Raw genomic sequence first — 22898 nt, 5'->3', positions numbered from 1 at the left:
GGTAGTATTGGTCTGCAGAAAAACTCCACTCAACCGCTGGGGAGCTGAAAGCATCACCAGACTGCTGTGTCCAGTTACAGAACTGTTCTTCCTTGGGTGCTCTTTTAGGGGGTGACAGAAATCCACTGTTTCCTCTGAGCATTCCAAGGACTTGTGTCTTTCTTCCCTGAGAATGAATCGTGGAATCAGGGAGCTGGATCTCATCCAAACCTCAAACCAGTCCAAGTTATTCACTGTCTTTGAACTCAGTTTTTGCTTTTTTTTTTTTCTTCTTCCTAGTATCTAGTTACTGAGTCAAGCTTATGACCCCTTTCAGACTATGAGTAAGTTTAGAAGAGGAAGAGAGCTTTGGTGGGGGTGGGCAAGGGATGAATGTTGACTTAAATATTTGTTGGCTATCATGTTGAAGATGAAGGAAAGCATTCTAAGATAGTCACAAGGGGGAAAGCAGTGGTCAGAGGCTACAGAGTTGGAGTCTGGGGCTGATATTAAGAACGTTTTGACAACCAGCCATGTTGTGAGGAAGCTCTTTGTCCAGAAAGGTGTCAAATACTGAGTAATTGATTAGGTCAATAAATATATGATGTAAATATAATTGGGCCCTGGGCTGGGTTCTACGGGGGAAACAAGCATGAATAAGATGTCACCCCTACAGTCAGGCGTTTGTAGCCTGGTAGACACGTTCTGCTTCACAAAATAGTTAGAGGCCCCTCTGCAGAGCCATAAGTCAGCCGTAAGCAAAGCACTCTGCAGAGCGGAGAGGGGAGCTGTCTCAGGCTAAAGGAAGAGGAGGTGTGGTTATGCGGGTGGTACAAGGTCCTGGCACTTGAATTAGGCTTTGAAGGTATAGAGCAGGTGACGATGTGGGAATGGAGACAGTGGTCCAGAGTGAACAGTACGGGGAGCTGGGAAATGGCTGCTCAGAGGCATGTTACTATTTGAGAGCTTCCTGCGCAACACGAGACAGCTTGCACTTGCGCCCACAGGGAACACACCATTTCTCTTCCAAATGAGCTTCTCCTTCCAACTTCTGTCTTTGCCCAGCTTAGCAAACTTTAATGTTTCCTTCTACCTCATTCCTGTCTTTCCACACCTGTTGCTGTGCTCTAGGGTGCCCCAGTCCAGCTTCGAGGTAGGTTGATGGATGATTCCTCCTACACCTACACACCACCCAGCTCCATGTATACAGTGGTGGTTGGGGGGTAGTTTGTAGAAGACTCTCTGACTGGCTGAGTGATTTGGAAAAAAGTTTTGAGGTGCAGGTGGCAATTACCCCTCTCATTAGATGGCCTGCAAGGCGCCAGTGAGGTCTGGAAGCATGGCAGAGCGGTGTTCCACCTCAAGCAAAGGGCAGCCTGTGTCTGAGCTGTTATGGTGCGGGGTCACCCTCAGTGCCCCTCAAGTTAGCCCTAACGTGGCAGGATGTTCTTCACTGCTTTTCACAGGGGCTTGGTCCTCCTAAGATGTTGCCCGTGGCTCCAGTGTGGGAGAGGGTGACCTGGAGCCCAGGAATCCAGACCCTGGTCCCTTAGTTTCCCGAGGTCTCAGTTTCCCAAGGTCTGCCCATCTTCTCTAAGCCTAAACACTTAGAGGTTTAGGATGCATTAGTCCTCTCTCATCTTTCAGGGTGCTTACCTTCCATGCCCTGAAGGTGATGCTCTCATAGCTACACTTGCCCACTTGAGGGGATTGAACGGAACAAGTGGTGGGAAGGAAGTGAGCATCGGTGCCCTGAAGATGATTTCAGAAGAAGAAAAAAAAACAAAGCACAGTTTGATCTGCCTGGGGCATGACCCCATCAAATCATTCACGTCCAGCTCCTTCTTTGTCTTCTCACTGATGCCGCTAAAGTCCCCTTCCCAGGAGTAGAGCAATACCCTCCCAACTGTTTTTTTTTCATTTCTTGCTGGTCTGGGCCACACTCCTTGCGGGTGACTGAACATCAGAAGCATCCCAGCCCTTGCCAGCCCCAGCAGGACCCCTGGACCATTCCCACTAGGTTTTCTAGCTGCCCATGCTCTAAGGGCATTTGGGTCCCTGATGGGTTGGGAGCTAAGGAGGTATTCCTTTTTACCTCTCATGCTTGCTTGGCTGACTGGGAACTGTGGCTAGCTGCCACTGCCCAGCCTCAGGAGAGAGTATCTTACCATATATTTGCTAGCCCCGGGAAACAGATCAAAATTCAGAATTTAAAGTCTGGTTCCTACTGGATGTATATTACTTTCACACCATTGTAAAGCTGAAAAATTATAGTTGAACTTTTATAACTTGGGGACCCTCTGTACTGAGAAAAGAAAGGTGCAGTGGGAGCCTCCAGTCCTTGGGGGATCATAGTGTTCACAGCTGTGGAGCTCAGTCTTTATCATATTTGCCACCAGACCCTGACTCCTTTTATGGCTGGTCAGTGGCATATGAAGACATAAACTTGGGGATCACCATGCACCTTGGTTTGTAGCAGCACAGTGGGGACTACTAGCTATGTGACCCCTGGCAAGCTCCTTAACCTCTTTCTGCTCCCCTTTCTTCATTTGTCAAAGGATAGAGTGATAGCACTTCCCCTAGCAGTGCATTGAGGAATGAGATAATAATAACAGCAGTGTCAATAATACTGATATGTATTAAGTAGTTACTACATGCCAGGCACTGTACTAGATTTTCTTCACGTGTTAACTCTTAATCCCTTATGACAATCCTATGCAGTAGATACTATTCTTATATCTCTACTTCCTGGAGAAGGAAATTGAGGTAGTTCTCAACAGAGAATTTGAGGAACTTGACCTAGCAAGGTGACACAGCTAGTAACTGGTAGAGATGAGATTTGAACCCAGGCAGTCTGGCTGGCAGATCCCAAGCTCTGACCACAATGCTATACTGCATACATAATGCTAGGCAGAAGAGATGTCATTGAAAATTGCAGAGTAAGGGCCTCTGAAAATTCTCTCCTCCACAAAAGCCACAAGAAATCTGGCACTGTGGTCAGAATTGACTTTTTCAGAACTCTGGAAACTAGCCAAAGTCTTGCAGCAATCTGGGAAGTGTATGTTCAAGAAAGATGGCTGAATCTCAGTACGAACAGCAAGCTTTATGGTGTTTTAAGTTGCCTTATTCCCATCTTCTTCTTCAGTTGTACAGTAGCCTTAAAAATTAACAGCCTAGGGACTTCCCTGGTGGTCCCGTGGTTAAGACTTCCAATAAAGGGGGTGTGGGTTCAATCCCTGGTTGGGGAGCTAGGATCCCACATGCCTCGGGGCCAAGAAACCAAAACATAAAACAGAAACAATGTTGTAACAAATTCAATAAAGACTTTAAAAATGGTCTATATCCAAAAAAATAAATCTATTAAAAAAAATTAACAGCCTGAAAATGAAATCGCACTGAAATCTAGTAGTCTGGCAGCCACCAGAGGGAGCAGAGAGGGATGGGAGCTCCTTCAAAGCCTCATTTCTAGAGAATTGTCATTATTTTACCTTTCTGGTTGTTTCATGGGAGACACTATTTGCAAGGCTGTCTTTAGTTTCTTAACTTAGAACTTATCCAGTGAGGAAAGCTTTTTATCCAGAAGAACTTGTTGAAACAATTAGAGACAATTGATTAACTTTGTGACTGCCTCAGGCAGTGAATAATGTTTGGGTCAAATAATAAACTTACAAACCCCCCTCCAAAAAACAGAAATAAAAACTTAAAAGAAAAAAAACTGAGGAATGAGCTATTCACAGGGGCTTTGAAAAGCCCTGACCTCTTCTTGGGAATCTAGAAAATCACATGCATGGGGGAGGGGCATGCTCAGGAAACTCTTAAATAGGCCCTAAACTCTCACCTCTGGCTGACTGCAAGGCTCTGTGCAAGTGGGAAGTGAAGGCCAAGGCAGAGTTGTAAATTGCCTGCTAAGTGTTGAATGTGTGCCCTAACATGCACACAGAACCCTATGGTAAAGAATAGGAAATTTATTGGTTCTAGGAGTTTAAGTAAGGTAAATCTCTGTCCAGTCACTAGCTAACCACTAAACCAACTGAGTAGAGACTTCAGTGGCTACACATGACAAAGGATACAGATGGTACAGAGTTAATCCAGAGAGTTCAGTAAACAAACAAAAAGTCCCAAACATGTAGACAAGGGAAGGAAATAAAGATCATCCAGATTGAAAAGGAGGAAGTAAAGAGATCTCTATCTGCAGATGACATCATTGTATATAGAGAGATATTTAAGAAATTCACTAAAAAACGTGTTAGAACTAATAAATTCAACATGGGTGCAGGATATAAAAACTGTATGTAAAATTGATTGTATTTCTATACTCTAGCAACAAACAATCTGAAAATAAAATGAAAAAATCAATTCCATTTACCATAGCAGCAAAAAGAATAAAATATTTAGTAATAAATTTACCAAATGAAGTGCAAAGCTTCTTCACTGAAAACTGTGAAGCTTGTTGTAAGAAATCAAAGAAGAGGTAAATAAATTGAAAGTCATCCTCTGTTCATAGATTGGAAGACTTGATATTGTTAAGATGGCAATACTCCCCAAATTGACCTATGGTTTCAATAAAATCACTATCACAATTCCAACTGTCTTTTTTTTCAGACATAGACAAGCTGATCCTCTAAAATTCATGTGAAACTACAAGGCACCCAGAATAGCCAAAACAATTGTAAGAAAGAGTAGCAAAATTGGAAGACTTACACTTCCTGATTTCAAATCTTACTACAAAAGGTACAGAATTCAAAACAATATGGTACTGGCATTAGGCTAGATATATAAGATCAGTGGAATGGAATGGAATTGAGAGCCCCAAATTAAACTCATACACTTATGGTCAACTGATTTTCCACAAGGGTACCAAGCCCATTCATTGGGGGAAGGAATAGTCTTTTCAACAAATGGTGTTTGGACAACTGGATATTTAAATGCAAAATCATGAATTTGAACCTCTACCTTACACCATATACAAAAATTAAATAAAAAATGAATCAAGGAACTAAATGTAAGAGCCAAAACTATAAAATTTTAGAAGGAAATACAGGTGTAAATCTTTTTGACCTTGGACAGGACAGCAATTTCTTAGATATGATACCAAAAACACAGGCAACAAAAGGAAAAAGAGATTAACTGGACTTCATCAAAATTAAAAACTTTTGTGCATGAAAGGCACTAACGAGAATATGAAAAGGCAACTCACAGAATGGAAGAAAATGTTTGCAAACCATATATCTGATAAAGTTTTATTATCCAGAATGTATAAAGCATTCTTACAACACAGCAATAAAAAGACAAAGAACCCAATTAAAAAAAAATGGGCAAAAGACTTGAATGGACATTTCTCAAAGAAGATACATAAATGGCCAATAAGCATATAAAAAGATGCTAAATATCTCTAGTCATTAGGGAAATGCATATCAAAACCACAATGAGAAACTACTTCATAACCACTAGGATAGTTATAATCAAATACAGAAAAATAACAAGTGTTGATGAGGATGTAAATCAACCGGAACCCTCAAAAATTGTTGTTAAGAATGTAAAGTTGTGTAGCCTCTGTGGAAAACAGTTTGGTGGTACTTTGAAAAATTGAACTTAGAATTCCTATATGATCCAGCAATTCCACTCCTAGGTATATACCCCAAAGAACTGAAAACATATGTTCAAACAAAAACCTATACATAAATATTTAGAGCAACATTATTCACAATAGACATAAAGTGGAAACAACCCAAATATCCATGAATGCATAAACAAAATGTGGTATATCCATACGATGGAATATTATTCAGCCATAAAAAGAAGGAAGTACTGATACATGTTATGACATGGATGAACCTTGAAGACATTATGCTAAGTGAAAGAAGTCAGTCGCAAAGAACCACATATTGTGTGATTCTATTTCTAGGAAATGTTCAGAATAGGCAAATTCATAGAGACAGAAAGACGACTGGTGGTTGTGGGGAGTGGGAATGGGGTGACTGGTATTGGGTGTAGGGTTTGTTTTTGGAATGATGAAAATGTTCTGGAATTAGATAGTGGTGATGGTTGCAGAACATTATGAATAAGTTAAAAACCACTGAATTGTACACTTCAAAATGGTGAATTTTATGGCGTGCAAATGATATCTCAATTAAAAATGTTAGGCACATCGCCCTGCCCTGGTCAGGACCAATAGTAATAGCTAAGTTATGGAGTGCTTAGTAGGTGCCAGACAATGTGCAAAGTGCTTATACATCTAATTTAGTCCTTACAACCTTAATCAAGACACAGATGGGTTAAATAAATTGCCTAGGGCCACACAGCTGGTGAGTAGCAGAAAGTGGGACTCAAGTGCAGGCATCTGATTCTGGAATCTGTTTCTAAACACTTTGTTGCTCTTCTACCCATTCTTTGCTGCTATGGTGATTATTATTTTTCTTTGTATGCCTAGGTGGCTTGGATAATCTAACCAACCTTTTCTTAGACTGATGAAAGAGCTAAAATTTGCCCTCCTACTCCAGAGGAAAAACTTGACTCTTTACACCAGAAATAAAAGTGAAGGCATAGAGTACAGTTTCAAATGATCCTCAGATATTTTTTCTTATAGAAAAAAAAGAAAAAAGAAGAAGAGTTCCTTTCCCAGGAGACTTGCCTCAAGGGCCTGGCCTTCTCGAGGTTGGGCTTGTGTTGCTAGTCATACTGTCATAGCAGCGCTAATAAGCCCTACCGCTCTCACGCTAGGCAGTCGCTGGAGTCTAAGGAGCGCCACGGCGATCCAGCACCCTGAGATCCCAGCCCTGCGTCGGCGCTGCTGGGAGCTGGAGTGTGATTCATTGTAGACAAATGTTCGGTCTTGTTCAAAGGGGAAGCCAGCATTATTCAGCCAAGAAACTTAGGACCTGACAGAGTCCCAACGCCAGCCGCTGTCGTGCATCACTAATTTTTATTTTGACTTATTTCTTTGCAATCAATCACTTTTTTGTTGTTGTTTTGATCCTTTAATTTTATGAAATATGTATTAGTTAAGGTTGCAGGCCATATGTATTTATTTGACTAAACAAATCAGCGAATGAATAAATGAACAGTTATAGGCCAAGTGAATATATCATGAATCGAGGTTATGCATAGCGGAGCATGGGGCCAGGACCATGACATGGGTTTGGCTGAAATTTCTGGGAATATTAATCTGAGACGTCTAGCTCTGAGTCTACCCAGTTTATCATGTGACTTCCTCACTCCCCAGGACTCCCCTGGCAGGCTGGGGCTACATTCTCCTATCCTCATGCTCACTATTCAGCAGGGATAATCTTTTCGGACACTGCTTCCTGCTTATGGGCAGGAGTGAAGTATTTTTTGAGCTCAGAAGGAATGCTTCTCTCTCAGCCATCCAGTGTCCAGGTCTTCTTTCTCCTTGGTCGCTTGTGGGAAGCCGTGTGCCACTCTTTCCGATTGCTACCGTGTGTGAAGAGCTGGCTTTGGTATCTTTGGGTTCCAGCTGTGACCAGACAGGCAAAGCCTGCCTGCCTGACATTGCTGGGTGAGCTTTCCTTAATGAGCAGGGTAGACCCTGACTGCTTGTACAGCCATGGCTGTGGCTCTTCATGGCCTGTTGGCCTTGGGCTGCCCGGTGCTTTGGACTCCAGCTTCATCTCTTAATTTTATTTTTTAAACTTTACTGAGGAATAATTGACAAATATAATTGTATACATTTAAAGTGTACAAGGTGATACTTTGATACACATATAATTTGAATGATTTCCAAGAGCAAGGTAATTAACACATCTATCACCTCGCATAGGTAACATAGTTAACTTTGTGTGTGTGTGGTGAAAATGCTTAAGATCTACTCTCAACCACTTTTAAGTGTACAGTACTGTATTATTAACTGGAGTCCATCTCTCAGTTTTTATTGGATTCTGTGGTATCATCTGATAATCTGGTACTTGGAAGGTGTAAGAAAATCTTTTAAGGGCTTCAAAACCTTTCTTTTAAAGAGAGTCAGCTTTGCCCTCCTCAGCTGAAATCCCTGAAGCCCTTTATTAGCACACTTTTTCCATCACGCTCTGAAGCTGGTCCTGACCTCTTTATTAGCTGTGGTCAGAGGAAGTGACCCACAGCCACTGAGTAGTGTGTGTCCCAGAAATGGAGTACGTGTCTGGCAAGATTTCAATAGGTCTCCACATTTATAAAATTCTGCTCATGGTAGCCCTATTGGGTGGGCTCTTGTGAAAATTAAATGAGAAAATCTGTGAAGAGTACTTAGCACCTTCTTTCTGTTATTCATTCAACAAATATTTCTAGAAGGTCTACTGTGGGCCAAGTACCCTTCTAGGTGCCGGGAATAAAATAGTGAACAACCGCTTATGGTTCTTCAACTTAAATTTAAGACGGATAATGCCACGGAGTGCCCCAAATATTGTCTTTCTGCATTTTTCTAATGTTCTTTAATATTTATGATAAATGAACTCTTGCTAGTTCTAGGCACAGATCCAAGCATTTTGCACACATAATCTTGTGATAAACAAGCAGGACTTGCAGGGTGTCATCGTAAAGCAAGCCTTTATGTTGAGTCCCACAGCTTCTTCAGACTCCTTCTCTAGGGCCAGCTCCTCCCCTGCCCTGTGATGGAAATCTGGGTGCAGATCCCACAACTTTTCTGGTCTCTCTTAGGTAATAAATATCCCCCGGCTGCCCCTAGTTTCCCCAAACAGCTTCAGTTCAGTAATTAAAATGTTCATTCCCACATCATGGTCAAAAATCCTCAAGTTCATTTAAAGTTAAAGCTTCTTTTGCTACATCCCCTCCCCCTTCTATGTTCCCCCTTACCCCTTGGGCCTTGGGTAGACTGGGTGCCATTGGTGGACAGGGCTATGACCTCTGACCCCATTCCAGGCACTTCCTTTGGATGTGGGGAATGCATCTCCTTTCTTAGCCTCTGCGCTGTCGTCTTGGACAAGAGCTAGCCGTATCCCAGGTCTGTGTGCTCCCTTCTGTGTGGCACACATCTGGCCTATCCGAAACACTCCCATATCTTTTTCCTGACAAACTCTGGAAGCATGGGCTTCCCTAACTCAGGAACCTCTCTCCAGAGCTGGGGCCATAGTCCGCTTCTGGTTTTCCCAGGTGTGGAAATGAGCCCAGTCCTCTGTGTCCAGCAGGTTGTAGGCTGTAGGGAGCACTTAGACTCTCTGTCTGTCTGTCTCTCTCTTTTCTCTCACCTACTACAGTTCCGTTGCATAGTGCAAAAACTCAATAACTAGAAGAGACCGCATGGTATAGGTGTTGGAACCAAAGACTCTGGGTTCAAAGTCTCAGCCCTGGCTTCCGATGCCAGCTCTGACATGTACTAGCTGTGCGATGTTGGGCAGCCTACTCTAGCCACTCTGTGCCTCAGTTTCCTGATCTGTATAAAATGGACGATAATAAAGCCTGTCTCCTAGAAAGTTTAGGAAGATTAAATAAGATAAAATTTGTAAAGTGCTTAGAGCAGTTTCTGAGACATTTTAGGCACTACGCAAGTATTTGTTAAATCAATACCAGGTGAAAAATAGTCTGAATAATAAATAGCAAAGGCAAGTTAATGGCAGACTTACCAGGCACTCTTTAATTTCAGGCATTCTGCGCTCTTTCATCCTAATCTCTTTTGGGTGATGTCCAAGCAGGATCTGCCTACAGCCACGTCCCCCTGAGACATAGCTGGTATTATAGGAGGGACTGGAGGTCTTCTTAAACACTATAAGATACCCAGTCCTGTTTTACTCCAAGTGATAGAAATGCTAAAATGTATGTGTCTAGGGAGGGTGACTCAGGGCATTAGGAGGAATGACCACTGCAAGAGTTCCCAGACACAGTTTTTCAGAAAGGGTTTCTGGGAAAAACAAAATTAGGGTGGGCATTGAGGGTTTCATTTTTTAACACTCTACCAGCTCTGCAGCCTGGTTATCCCACATCTTGTTCTGTTCTGTTCCTTACTGTCTCCTCAGGACAGGGATGGCCTCATGGATTATGGGACATTTTTGAGTATCTTGAGACAATTAATTTTCCTACTCTTGACATGCCTGAGGGGGCTAAAACTGAAACACAGAGAAATTATGCAACTGAGCCAGTCACGTAGCATGGGTGGGGCTGAGCTGGGTCAGATCTCTGGACTCCAGATTTACGTTTAATCTGATGAGATTCACCACCGCACTATTATCCCAGCACGGAGTTTGTTTAGTCACAGAAGCTGCTAACATAATTTCAGAGATGTGTGGTCAGGGACCCTTGGGTCATCGGGTGAAAATGACGTTACCAGGAAATTTAAAAACTTAAAGCTCTGGAGAAAGTTGTTTGTCATGATAAAGTTGGGGAAAAAAATCAAAACAAGACTAGAAATCATTTGTATATATAAGCAAAAGGGAAATTGTTTCATTATAGAAAATATGGATATAGGATAAAGTTATTACTAGCTCACTGATAACTTCCAGAATATATTAAGGTTGGTGTAGCCTCCAACAATTAAGATAGCATGGGGCTTCCCTGGTGGTGCAGTGGTTGAGAGTCCGCCTGCCGATGCAGAGGACACGGGTTCGTGCCCCCGTCCGGGAAGATCCCACATGCTGCGGAGCGGCAAAAAAAAAATTAAATTAAAATTAAAAAAAAAAAAGATGAGTATTTTTTAAACTTCTTTTGAGTCTTCATAAAACTTTTAAAAAAGTGAATCCCTAGATGGTCAGATACTCAAACATAAATGCAAACATGCAGTGATAAAGTGTTTCTTCCAAATCCATGCTATTTTTTCACTGTTGTGGCCTCTCCCGTTGCGGAGCACAGGCTCCGGACGCGCAGGCTCAGCGGCCATGGCTCACGGGTCCAGCCGCTCCGCGGCATGTGGGATCTTCCCGGACCGGGGCATGAACCCACGTCCCCTGCATCGGCAGGCGGACTCCCAACCACTGCGCCACCAGGGAAGCCCCATCATCTTTTATCTTCTACTCTTTCTCAGTTCCTTTCCTGGTTCCCACCGAGTGAGGCAAAGGGTAGTGGAAAGAGAATGGGTTCTGGAATTATACAGACCTGTGGTCAAATCCTAACCCTACTACTAATGAGGTGGTCTTGAGCAATTTACTTAGTCTCTCTAACCTTCAGTTACTTAGTCTCTCTAACCTTCAGTTACTTAGTCTCTCTAACCTTCAGTTACTTAGTCTCTCTAACCTTCAGTTACTTAGTCTCTCTAACCTTCAGTTACTTAGTCTCTCTAACCTTCAGTTACTTAGTCTCTCTAACCTTCAGTTACTTAGTCTCTCTAACCTTCAGTTACTTAGTCTCTCTAACCTTCAGTTACTTAGTCTCTCTAACCTTCAGTTACTTAGTCTCTCTAACCTTCAGTTACTTAGTCTCTCTAACCTTCAGTTACTTAGTCTCTCTAACCTTCAGTTACTTAGTCTCTCTAACCTTCAGTTACTTAGTCTCTCTAACCTTCAGTTACTTAGTCTCTCTAACCTTCAGTTACTTAGTCTCTCTAACCTTCAGTTACTTAGTCTCTCTAACCTTCAGTTACTTAGTCTCTCTAACCTTCAGTTACTTAGTCTCTCTAACCTTCAGTTACTTAGTCTCTCTAACCTTCAGTTTCCTTATTTATGGAATAGTTACGGTGATACTTACCACACAGGGTTGAAGTAAGCAAAGCCTCTCCCAATGCCTGGTTCACAATAGACACTTAGCTAGGGATGGACCGCAGCATATTTTAGACTCATGAAAAATCCCAGTTCAAAATGGATTTATCAAAGGAGCATGACACTGATGCAAGGATAAATAGATAGATCCACAGAACAGATTAAAGAGTTCAGAAATGGACCAATTAAATGGTTAACTGATTTTTGACAAGGTTCCAAGATAATTCAATGGGAAAAAGGGTAGTCTTTTCAACCAATGGTGCTGGAGCAATTGGACACCCATATAAAAAAAGAAAATAAACTTTGACGCACACCTTGCATTATATACAAAAATTAACTTGAAATGGATCGTGAACCTAAATGTAAGAGCTAAAGCTATAAAACTTCAAGGAGAAAAATGGGAGAAAACCTTTGTGACCTTGGTTTATACAGTATTTTTTTAGGATACAAAAAACACAAATCAGAAAAATTTTGATAAGTTGGACTTATCAGTATCAAGAAATGTTGCTCTTCAAAAAGACACTGCTAAGAAAATGGAAAGCCGCAGGCTAGGAGAAGATATGTGCAGAAAGGATTTATTTCTTTGACATTGCTGTCTCTTGATACTGTGGTATAAAGTAGATGTAATCAATAATTCTTGTGTGTCCCCATCCTTGCCCTGATAGAGTGCACTTTCTAGATGCTTTTCTTTCCTCCCTGACTATTTATGTCATTATTCACTGCCATAATTCTCATAATGTTTTTATGAGCGAGGGCTGGAGAGAAGACTGAGCTTCGTGTTGTGAGGCTGCAAGCCTTACATCTTAAATTCCGTCCTTGGTGGGAGAGAAAAGAGCAACAATGAAAAATATGAAGACAGGCACATGTCCGATCAGGAAGCAAACTGAAGCCCTTGGTAACAACAGGACACTGTCAACAATGACAACAAGTAGCGTAGACTGAGCGTACACATTCTTCCAGATACGGTGCTAAGTGCTTTACTTGCATCATTTCACTTAACTGTAAGAGAAACATAGGTAGGAGTCAGCACGAGGTCCCAGAGGCAGCAGGGACACCAAGCAGGCCTCCAGCAGAGTTTCACTTGGGTTGTTCCCTCCGTGACACCTGCAGTGGATTGTGTTCTTCCTATGTCCCTGTATTGCTTTATCCTTTGGATGCCATTCTAGATACATCCATGTCTTTTCTTGGTTTTACCATCTTGGGACTGTTGGCTTGGTTTTGAAGATTGACCTTGTTTGAAACTTCAGCCTCTGTTTGGCTCCTTGGCACCAGGCTTTGTACTTCCTTGTTCCTTAAGTCTGGTAACCCCTTTCCCACCTCCTCTCTGCCTCTTCAAAGCTTCCAAATTGCAATGTTTGACCATCCCTGGGTGATGTTTAATCTCATACATCCCAGGGTACGTAATCAACACTACACGATCAACAGGCATTACTCTCATGGGTCTCTCTTGTTCTGGTGTCCCTGGCAAACCACTGTAGGCATAGCTGAAGAAGAAAGCCTTCAGGTACTTACAATAAGTACAGGTTGAAAAGGCCATGCCTACCTTGACCAAGGTAGCTGTGGAGCTTTTTAAGTAGATGTAACTCTGGGGATGTCTTTACTGGTGTGAGCAAAGTTCCAGTGTATGGATGGTCTTGGAGTTGAACTGGTCAGCTGTCGATACCTGATAGCCAGCTGGGGACTTATGGGCCAGCACCACCCAAACCACAAGGTGGGTAGGCCAGTGGGGAAAACAGCAACGCGCACTCCTCATACTGCTTTTTCCACAGGTGTCCAAATAGAATTAGAGCCAGGCGCTACCCCAGTGGGTTCATGTAGCAGCAGTGGAAGTCCCCATGCTTGGGCTGTATATGTGCCTGATGGAGCAGAGGGATGGTACCATGTTTCCCTTCAGCTTCAATTTAACAACAGCAGGACCACAAGAGATGTCTTCCCTAGAGTAGATTCCCCAAGAGAGTCTGGCTGCAATTCACAGGCAACTGGGGGCAGAGCATTCTTCCTGCTTTACTTCAATTTAGGATGAAAGCTTCTCAGAATAAGCATCCCGGGCAGCAGACGGACTGACACCAAAGTCTTCAATCCCTTCGCCAATTTTTTTTTTTTTTTTTTTTGCGGTACGCGGGCCTCTCACTGTTGTGGCCTCTCCCGTTGTGGAGCGCAGGCTCCGGATGCGCAGGCTCAGCGGCCATGGTTCACGGGCCCAGCCGCTCCCCGGCACGTGGGATCTTCCCGGACCGGGGCACAAACCCACGTCCCCTGCATCGGCAGGCGGACTCTCAACAACTGCGCCACCAGTGGAGCCCTCCCTTCACCAATTTTGATCTCTGTGACCTTTTTAACACAGGGTCTGCTAGGTTTTAAAAGCTTGAACTGTGCTCAGTTGCTTCACCAGAAGAATCCCTGCTCCTCCCCTGACAGCAAAGAGATGTGTGAATGTCTCTGTGTGATGCCCCGGAGGAGCAGTTATGCGTTGTAGAACTGGAGAAAAATTTGCCTATTGCGCTGTAACCTGTTTCCACTTCACACAGACTATTGGAAAGCATCTGGAAGATATATATCTATTATTGTTAAAAGAATAGATTTATGAGCGTTAGGAGATTATGATGCAGAAGACAGGTAGAATCTCTCTGTGTTTTTAAAGGGCTAACCCACACTCACCAGCCTTAAATCTTAGAATGATTAAGCTGACAGGGACTCAAAAGCTCGCACAGTTCATATAATTCTACATTTTGAAGCCCCCTACGTCCAACAGTTTCACAGATCAGGAACCTGAGGTAAGGAAAGGTTCAGTGAGGATTTATTACATTTGCATAGTCAGCGGAAGAGCTGAAACTTAAGCCCTGGTTCCCTGACAGTAAATCCTGCGCTTGCTTGCAACTATCTTTTATCTAGATTATGGTATTTGTCTGTCTCTGAAAACCTTGAGAGACATCATGGTTATCCCCCAAGAGGGAGATGAAGCGTGATCTAATTTTCAATGAGAGTGGACTTTGGGGGAACAGTTCCAGCTGGGCACATTGTTTTCTCCTTTTTCATGGCCACCTGAAAACTTTGGCTGGGTGCTGGCAGGGTGGGAAGCTGTTCCTGCTTCCCAGTCTTTTTCTGTTCACAGCTGCAAAGTTCAGTGAGTTGAACTGCCGTGCTGTGAGTTCACTGTTCACTCTGCCACGACCAACCTCTGTTGTAAATTTTCCTCCCTGAACACGTGACGATGTATTTCTTGACTGTATATCCCAAGGGCGGCAGCGGAACTGTCAGAGCGCCGAGCCGCACACGGAGCAAGAAGTCTCTTGGACTTGACGATCTAGGAATTCAGGACTTGGGACAAATTTGCCAGCCCTTGGTAAGTTAGCAACGCTGCTTTGCTTCGGAAACATAATGAAAGGATATTTCTAGCAATTTGTAGATGCAGTTTTCTTTTCCTTTCTTTTTTCCCTAAGGAAATTTTGTCCTGAATTAAAAATAGTTTTACGTTTGAAAGCAAAATGCAAACTTTTTTTTCTGCTCAATCAGTTCAGAAAGTTTCCCCGTGATTAAGACGTTATTTCTTTTCTCTATGCACCCTTGTCTTACACTGATTTTTTTTCTTTTAAAATGATAAAAGCGAAGCTTTTTACATGCTCCCTTTATGAAATAAAAATATGATGGACAGGTATACACGAAAAATAAAAGTCTTCCTCTCATTCCCTCCCACCTCCCCGTGTCCCCATGCACCCCAGCTCCTCACAGCTGACCCCTGTTAACTGTTTGGTGGGACCTCTTGCAGCTATTTCTCCACGCAGCTTTACGCTTTTTTGATATTGCAGTTCCACAAATCTCGTGCTCGCCCTCCTTCCTCCCTGTACTGTGGCCGCCCCGTGGGAGAGTTCTAACCTGCACGTTTCTCCCCAGACCCTGGCTGTGTGAGCAGAGCTTCAATGCTGAAGATGGAGCCTCTGAACAGCACGCATGCCAGCACCGCAGCCCCCAGCAGCCCCCTCGAGTCCCATGTGCCGGGCAGCGGCAGCGGCAACGGCAACGAATACTTCTACGTTCTGGTGGTCATGTCCTTTTACGGCATTTTCTTGATTGGAATCATGCTGGGCTACGTGAAATCCAAGAGGCGGGAGAAGAAATCCAGCCTCCTGCTGCTGTACAAAGACGAAGAGAGGCTCTGGGGGGAGGCCATGAAGCCGCTGCCCACCACGTCCGGCCTGAGGTCGGTGCAGGTGCCCATGGTGCTGAACGTGCTGCAGGAGAGCGTGGCGCCCGCCCTGTCCTGCACCCTCTGCTCCGTGGAAGGAGACAGCGTGAGTTCCGAGTCCTCCTCGCCCGACGTGCACCTCACCATCCAGGAGGAGGCGGCGGACGACGAGCTGGAGGAGACTTCGGAGACGCCCCTCAACGAAAGCAGCGAAGGCTCCTTGGAGAACATGCACCAGAACTCCTAGCACCCCCAGGACCTCTGGAGGAGGCCCCATCAGCCAGCACCCTTAGAGCGAGGAAGGGCACTTTTCGCGTCTGGTTTCACCTTTGCAGGGCAACTGCCGCTTTCAGGAGACCCTCGGCAAGCCCCTGAATGGGGGTGGGGGGTGGGGGACAAGTCTCAGGCGGAGCCAGCAGCAGCCCGCAGTCCACGACGCGCCTGTGGTGTGGACGTGCCGCTGAAACAGCCCTGAAGATGTGCAGTGTGTACCTTTCCTTGGGATCTGGGGGTCGGGGTTCCTGTGCAGAATTCGGCAGGTTGATGTGCTTGCGGTTGTCTGCTCACGGGATGCCCTGGGTAACACCTGCAACATCTGCCCACTCCCAGGGCTGCCAAATGCCTAGGGCATCCTGAGGGACTAGTTTCCATTTGACAATTTGCCTAGAGCTTTGTTCTTCTACATCTGATTGGCTGTAAGTACCTCTAATGTGAACCTGTGGCTTTAGTTCCCCCTGGGGTTACAGAGCTTCTTTTAGAGGTCTTTTGGGTTAGGGGGGGATATTTGACGGAGGACTTTTGATGGGAGGGAGCTGGAGATCTGAATCTGGTCCATTTGCATTCTGTAAGGAAAAAATAGGCAATTTTTAAACCTGTTAACGTTGGCTGGGATTATAAAACTAATCTGCTATTTTGACCCTTTGTCTAACCTGTGACTTTGAGCTCTGATCTGGGACCATCCAGCATCCCATGCTGACATGACATCTTTTTTGCTTGGAAGGGCTTCCCCAGAATCTAACCTGCACTCCGCATGACCATGCAGGGAAGCTTCCCAATCTTTCCAGAAGGGGTGATGGTGAGGTTGAACAAACCCAAACCGTTAGCTCCGCTGCTGCTTTTTTTTTTTCCCAGCCCAGTTTTCTGAGCTGGGAGAGGATATAATGTGGGCCTCCACAACATGGCATTTCTTCACGTAGCTGAGACTTAGAAGGGCATACTCCGGTGAGATTGTGCAGAGCTGGGGTCCAAGTTCTCTGTTTCTTAATACCAAGCCCCGAATCTGATTTGCTGTGTGGTCCTGGGCATGTCATCCAGAGGCTTACTGCCTTCCTGAGATTCCTGATGATCTAGATCCCCAGAGGGCTGGGAGGATGTCTTTAGATTTTAAGACTCTGTGATAAATCCTACATGGCCTGGTGTGAGGAAGTTTGGACAAAATATTTCCCCCTTGGCCAGTTAGTCTGGAAAAGGATCTGCTTACTTAAAGGGGCAGTTGGAGAGGGAGAACACATGTAGCTGGGAAATCCAGGGTGAATCACTAACCAATCCCTGCTGTCACTTTCCCAGCAGTGAATCAAAGAGGCAGATACCACATTTTACTCTGCAGGGCTGTCTGGGGAGTGGACTATTAACGCTCCAGTTAAGGGAATGAGACATCTAAGAGAAAATGCTCAGGAATGCTTGGTAATGTTTCCCTGTATTCCTGTGGTCAGTCGCTTTGCAGCAGACTCTTTAGGCCCTTGAAGACAAGGCAGAAGAGAAACACACCAAAAGGTCAAATTTAATTCTAGTAAAAACAAAAACTTTTTTTTTTTTTAATATGCTCTCCCTGGATTGGAGACAGCAATAACTACTGTTCCCATGGAAGGGTTAACAGTGTAGGAGCTGGTTTATCAGTTCGCCTTAACACAGTGCTAGAGGAAATTTATGTTTGGGGGAATAAAGGTCCTCCGTTCACTTTAAAATTCAGAGTGTGGATTTACTCCAAAGGGGGCTGTTTAAGGTGAAAGAAGCCAAGTTAAGTTTGGCCCCTTGCCTGGAATCACTTGAATTCTGAAACTTTACTGCGATGGAGATGTGCGTTGTCACATTTTCCATTGCTTAATCCTGAAGTTTGGTGCAAGTCTATCTGCGCCTATTAAAAAGTGATGTATATACTTCCTTCTTATTCTATTAAGTTGTACAAAATTGTCTTCTGTATTTAACAGTTTGTAATTTTCACAGTATTTTTTAATTTAAATAAACACATTTTCCCTAGGAAGTTATGAGTTTTCTTTGATCCGTCGATATAACTCCTAATTTCGAAGACATCCCAGGTGCATTTTTCCAAGCCATCTCTGAATCTGGGTCATCTTCCTAGTCAGACTCCCATGAAGGCGTATCTTATTTCTGCCTAAATCATAAAGTGAGCAGGGCTAGGTTCTTCCTTCCTTTGATATGCTTTGCAATGAATAAAAAATAAGCTGTACATAGGTCTTACGTCCACTTCTGCTTTTAAATTTGGTGGCCGTGGGGTGAACATGCAGTGACATGGCAACTGTTGTGAAGATGTTCCTCCAAATTTGGTTGCAAGAAAACCTTTGATTTACATGTTGCCTGGACAAATATTATCCATACGTGGCCACAGTGGCACAGACTAATGGGCAGGGAACTGCTGTATATAGATGTTGTATATACATTCGTATACACATATACATAATGGGGAGGGAGAATTTTGTGTACACACAAGCTTACGAACGTACCTAAGCACACAGGCCATGAGTTAGGGCCGGCCCTCTCTCCTCTCACCGTCACCTCCACATGAAGACTGACTGTCTAGGTTCCTCCCCCTGGTCTTGCTATAGCTCTGAGCACAGCCAGCCTGTTTCCTTTAAGATTTTATTTGCACAGTTGGAAACGCTAAAGAAAAATTACCCAAACCGGTGACCCATTTTGAATTAAGCAGATGGTAGACAGTGGCCTGACGTTTATGTTTCTCCATTTCCTGTGTGTTTGGTTTTCCTGTTTGAAGTAAATGTTTCCCTTAGGTTCACAAATAACTGTCTCCCTAAAGGATTTATCTGGCAAAGGTACAGGGGAGCCTGGATGCTTCCCATATCAAGCATCTCAATCCACAAGTTGGTACTTTGACAGTGTAAGATGAGAAGATTAGTTTAAAAGACAAGGAAGCTCTTCAATTTATCCCAGCTTAACGTCATTCTTGGGGAGGAAATAGTTAAGGAAAAAACTTTTTGCCATGGGCGGAGGAAGAGGGAATTCTAAACTCTAATCGTCCTAAAAATATGCAGAGCACACTATGTCGTTTTAACGGAATATTTGTTTTCTTAAAAAAAACAAAAAACAAAAAACAAAACCAAAAAAACTTCTAAGCAGAACCTAAGGCCCAAGGGGTTTAGTCTGTGTGCATTTACTCATGCATGTGAGAAACTGAGAAGGGAATTTGGCCCCATGCACCTAGGATATTAGAACCATATTTTAAAGCACTTAAATGTTAGGGATGAGGTAAATGGATCGTCCTGCTTGCTCCATGCTGTTCTAATTACACCTTTGTACGTCAAAGTCAGGCAGGGATGCTGCAGAGAAAAAGATTTCTTTCATGGGCAGAATCATGGGATCAAAACTACCAGGAAAGGCTGAAGCTGGGCCAAGGAGTGAGTGCTCTTGGCATATGATTCTGGTTGGAAAGTAGACCCCATGGTACATTTGAGAGCTGCAACTGGAGGGTTTTGTGGTCAGGCACGCACTTTCAGGGCTCAGCTGAAGAAGGGTCATTTATCATCCTATAAAACGCTGCTCTGATCCTAGACATAGTGGAACAGACAGAACATTGAGCTTACAATGCAATGAATTCTCTTGTTTGAGAGCATACATTTGCTTAATCATTTCACCCAGAATCCAGGCACCCTGTTGGAGGAAATCACAGGGAGTATCATGGGACAGGAGGTGGAGTCTAGAGCTGGAGAGACCCATGTCATCTGACTAACCAGGATGGTGGCTCAGGCAGGGGCTGGACCACAGGAAGGCAGGGCGGAAGTAGAGCTTCAGTAGAGGCTGCCATGTTGCTCTGTAGCTCTGGGGAAGGTACCCATCCTCTCTGACATGCAGGCTCCGTCTTTCAACATGAGGACATGCAGGCCTTCCTCTTTGGGGAGCTGCTAATGAAAAGCATCCTGAGCAATACTGAACACAGCATGAAACTTAAAAGGAGCTAACGGAAAAGCAGCTCCAGGCTTCTCCTTTTAAAATGTATCCTGGGCATACATCTGCAAATAAAGTTGCTGAAACCTCCTCTTCTGTGCACGGTTTCCTCAGGAGACAGTGATGTTCAGGGAAATGACACAATTTGCCAGAGGAGAAGGGTCATAAGAGAGAAAAACCACTGTTCAGTTCTGCCTTTCCCCATTTCTGAAATGTTTCCTCCCACATAGGAAGGAACAGTTTGGGATGTGAGCTGTTACCATGGAGATAGCCAGCCAAGGTCACTTGTTTGAAGGAGCCCACGTGAAGGCCACATGGCACTGAATCATTGCTGCGACTTTATGAAGTTGGGATTTGGTCCTGGACTCAGACAGCAAGCTTTGAGCCTGCAGCAGCCTCCATTCATGGCACGGAGGAGGGGACGCAGGGAGAACAGACACACACACACACACACACACACACACACACACACACACACACACACCACCCTGCACAACCCCATCACCCATCATTCTCCTTGCACTTCCCGTGCTCCATTCAATATGGGGCAAGATTTTGTTCTCCCAACTCTAGGAATTTATTTTCTTACGTTGAATTTTTTTTTTTTTTTTGCTAAGAAACATGATCAAAGAATCCTTCACATAAGTAGCTATACATTTTTCTGTCCTTAATGGTTTTTCACCCCCTGTTCTGAGATGGTGAATGACAAGTTCTCTCTCGTCTTAGTCAATTCTGGCTGCTGTAACGAAGTACCATAGTCTGGTTGGTGGAGAGACAGCAGAAATTTATTTCTCACAGTTCTGGAAGTGCTAGCATGGATGTGCTCTGGTGAGGACCCTCTTCTGGTCTGCAGGTGGCTGACTTCTTATTGTGTCCTCATGTGGCCGAAGGAGAGCAAGCTAGCTCTCTGGCCTCTTCTTGTAAGAGCACTAATCTCATTCATGAGGGCTCCACCTTCATGACCTAATGACCTTCAAAGGCCCTATCTCCAAATTCCATCACACTGGGGACTAGATTCAACATATGAATGTGGGGGGGACGCAAATATTCAGTCCATAACATCTCTTTTCCCAACCTCCCTCGCTGTTATCCCCTCTCACTTCCTTGCATTACACAAAAGGAAGGAAAAACCGAGTAACCACAATGCATAATAAGCTCTTACTACGTGCCAAGCATATACTTCACCCAGCTGTTACAGTCCTGTGCTTTAAGCTTCTACTTTCTTCTAGGTACTTCACTAGATGCTGGGGAAAAGGTAACACCTGCCCAGTCCCCCAAGAGGTCATAGTTTCCACGTAGACAAGTTCCAATGAAAATACCTCTGATTCTGGTTAATTTATAACATTAGTTGAGAATTTCTGTGTGCAGGGTCTTCTGGATGTCAGAATACACAGTTGTATCTCTGAACAGTTTGAGGGCACAGTGGTGTTATTAAATGGACAAAATATACTGTTTACCTAATATTTGCTTTGCTCTGTGATGGGTGCTTCCCCCTTGATGATCTTATTTAATCGTCCCAAGGAAACTCTGAGCTAGGTCTCTAATACTGTTAATGTACATATGAAATTTTAGGCTCAAGGAAGTTGTAGGTCAATGTAATGAATGATCAGGGTTCCAATGAAGGCCTTTTGATATACAGTCTGGTGTTCTTTAAATCACTAGGAAGCAGAGAGACTCAGAATCTAGTCCCGTCCCAGGCATTTGGCGACTCAGTGACATTACATATGTTGCTCAACCTTCTGGGCACATTTCATGTTTCCTGACTAGTAAAATGGAGATAGTAATATCTTCCCTCCTGACTTCAAAACATTGTCAGAACTGCTTAGGAAGCAGCTGGAAAAATACAAAGTCTTCTTATAGGGACACTAATCTCTTTGTCTTGGATAGGAGGCTGTATGTAGACATCACTAGCATTCATCAATATCCAGTTCTTCTCCCCTTCTGAGAACACAGAAATTTCCACTTCCCAACCCCTTCTCTTGCCCCTCTTCCCCTACCACCAGGGGTAGAGCAGGGATGTAACTCATTCTGCTTGACATAAACTGAGTGGAAGTGAGGTACGTCACGTGTGAGTTGAGTCAGGGAAAAGCCCATATATGATTCTCTAGATGCCCTCTTTACCTGCATGTTATCAATGAGACCATATGTTCCAGATGGTATGAATAAATAGGTAAAGCCTGTGTCAGCCTGGAAGAGTGAGTTACTGCATAGAAGTCAATTGCTCTGGGGAGTTGCCCAAACTTACAGCTGGCTTTACAAGAAGCAGCAATAATCTAAGTGAGACTTTGGGGTTCCTTGCAGTTTCAGCATAACCTTACCCATCAGATTAATACAGAGTATGATCATATTAAAGAGACAGAATGTTGGAAGGTGACTTCTAGATTATCTAACCCATCCCCTATGTTTAATGATGGGGAAATTAAGACTCATAGTAGTTAAGTGACGTGTTCAAAGTCACAGGGGGAGACAGGAGCAGAAGTGGGGTTACAACCCAGGTCTCCTAATGGTTGGTTCTAACCCCCATGGTGGGTATGGCCATGGAGGCCTTTGCCATGGCTTAGTGAAAACAAAATACCTAGAGGGTCTTCTCCCTTGAGCTCCTCAACTTGCTCTTCTCTGAGCAGCACTGAGTCACTGGTACTGCCTCTATTTACTGGTCCCACAACCCCTGCTGAGAAGTAGCTTCTTTTTTCCTGGCACTTACTCCCTTTGTGGAAGGATGGATCTGAGCAGGCAGAAGTAAACACATTCCCCCAAAGCAGTGCAATGCGACATTAATGGAAACTTGCCTAAAAGGGAAGAAGCTCTAAATAGGAGGAGGGAAATAATCAAACAGGGTTGAATGTAATTGTCCTGCACACAGCTGACTGGAGTTTGGCTTTCGGTTTTATTTTTTGCACGTTTTG

General features: G+C 43.9%; 1 protein-coding gene across 1 annotated transcript; it reads left to right on the top strand.

Moving 5' to 3' along the window:
* The first annotated feature begins 14396 nt into the window (after positions 1 to 14396).
* Positions 14397 to 18455, top strand: KCNE4 (potassium voltage-gated channel subfamily E regulatory subunit 4). Its single transcript, XM_089916312.1, has 2 exons — positions 14397 to 14955; positions 15504 to 18455. Exon 2 carries the CDS (start codon positions 15530 to 15532, stop codon positions 16040 to 16042), a length of 513 nt encoding a protein of 170 aa, XP_089772438.1. The 5' UTR covers positions 14397 to 14955; positions 15504 to 15529; the 3' UTR covers positions 16043 to 18455.
* Positions 18456 to 22898: the final 4443 nt, after the last annotated feature.

This window comes from Delphinapterus leucas, chromosome 8 (assembly GCF_059928025.1).
Source record: "Delphinapterus leucas isolate spDelLeu-1000000601 "Yukka" chromosome 8, BTC_Dleu_Yukka2, whole genome shotgun sequence".
NCBI classification, from domain to species: Eukaryota; Metazoa; Chordata; class Mammalia; order Artiodactyla; family Monodontidae; genus Delphinapterus; species Delphinapterus leucas.
The sequence above is the reverse complement of the archived record's forward strand: the minus strand, read 5'-3'. Positions and strand labels throughout refer to the sequence as shown.

Bases quoted from the DNA above. Each gene is read 5' to 3' on its own strand.
- KCNE4 (XM_089916312.1), top strand. From the start codon at position 15,530: ATGCTGAAGATGGAGCCTCTGAACAGCACGCATGCCAGCACCGCAGCC.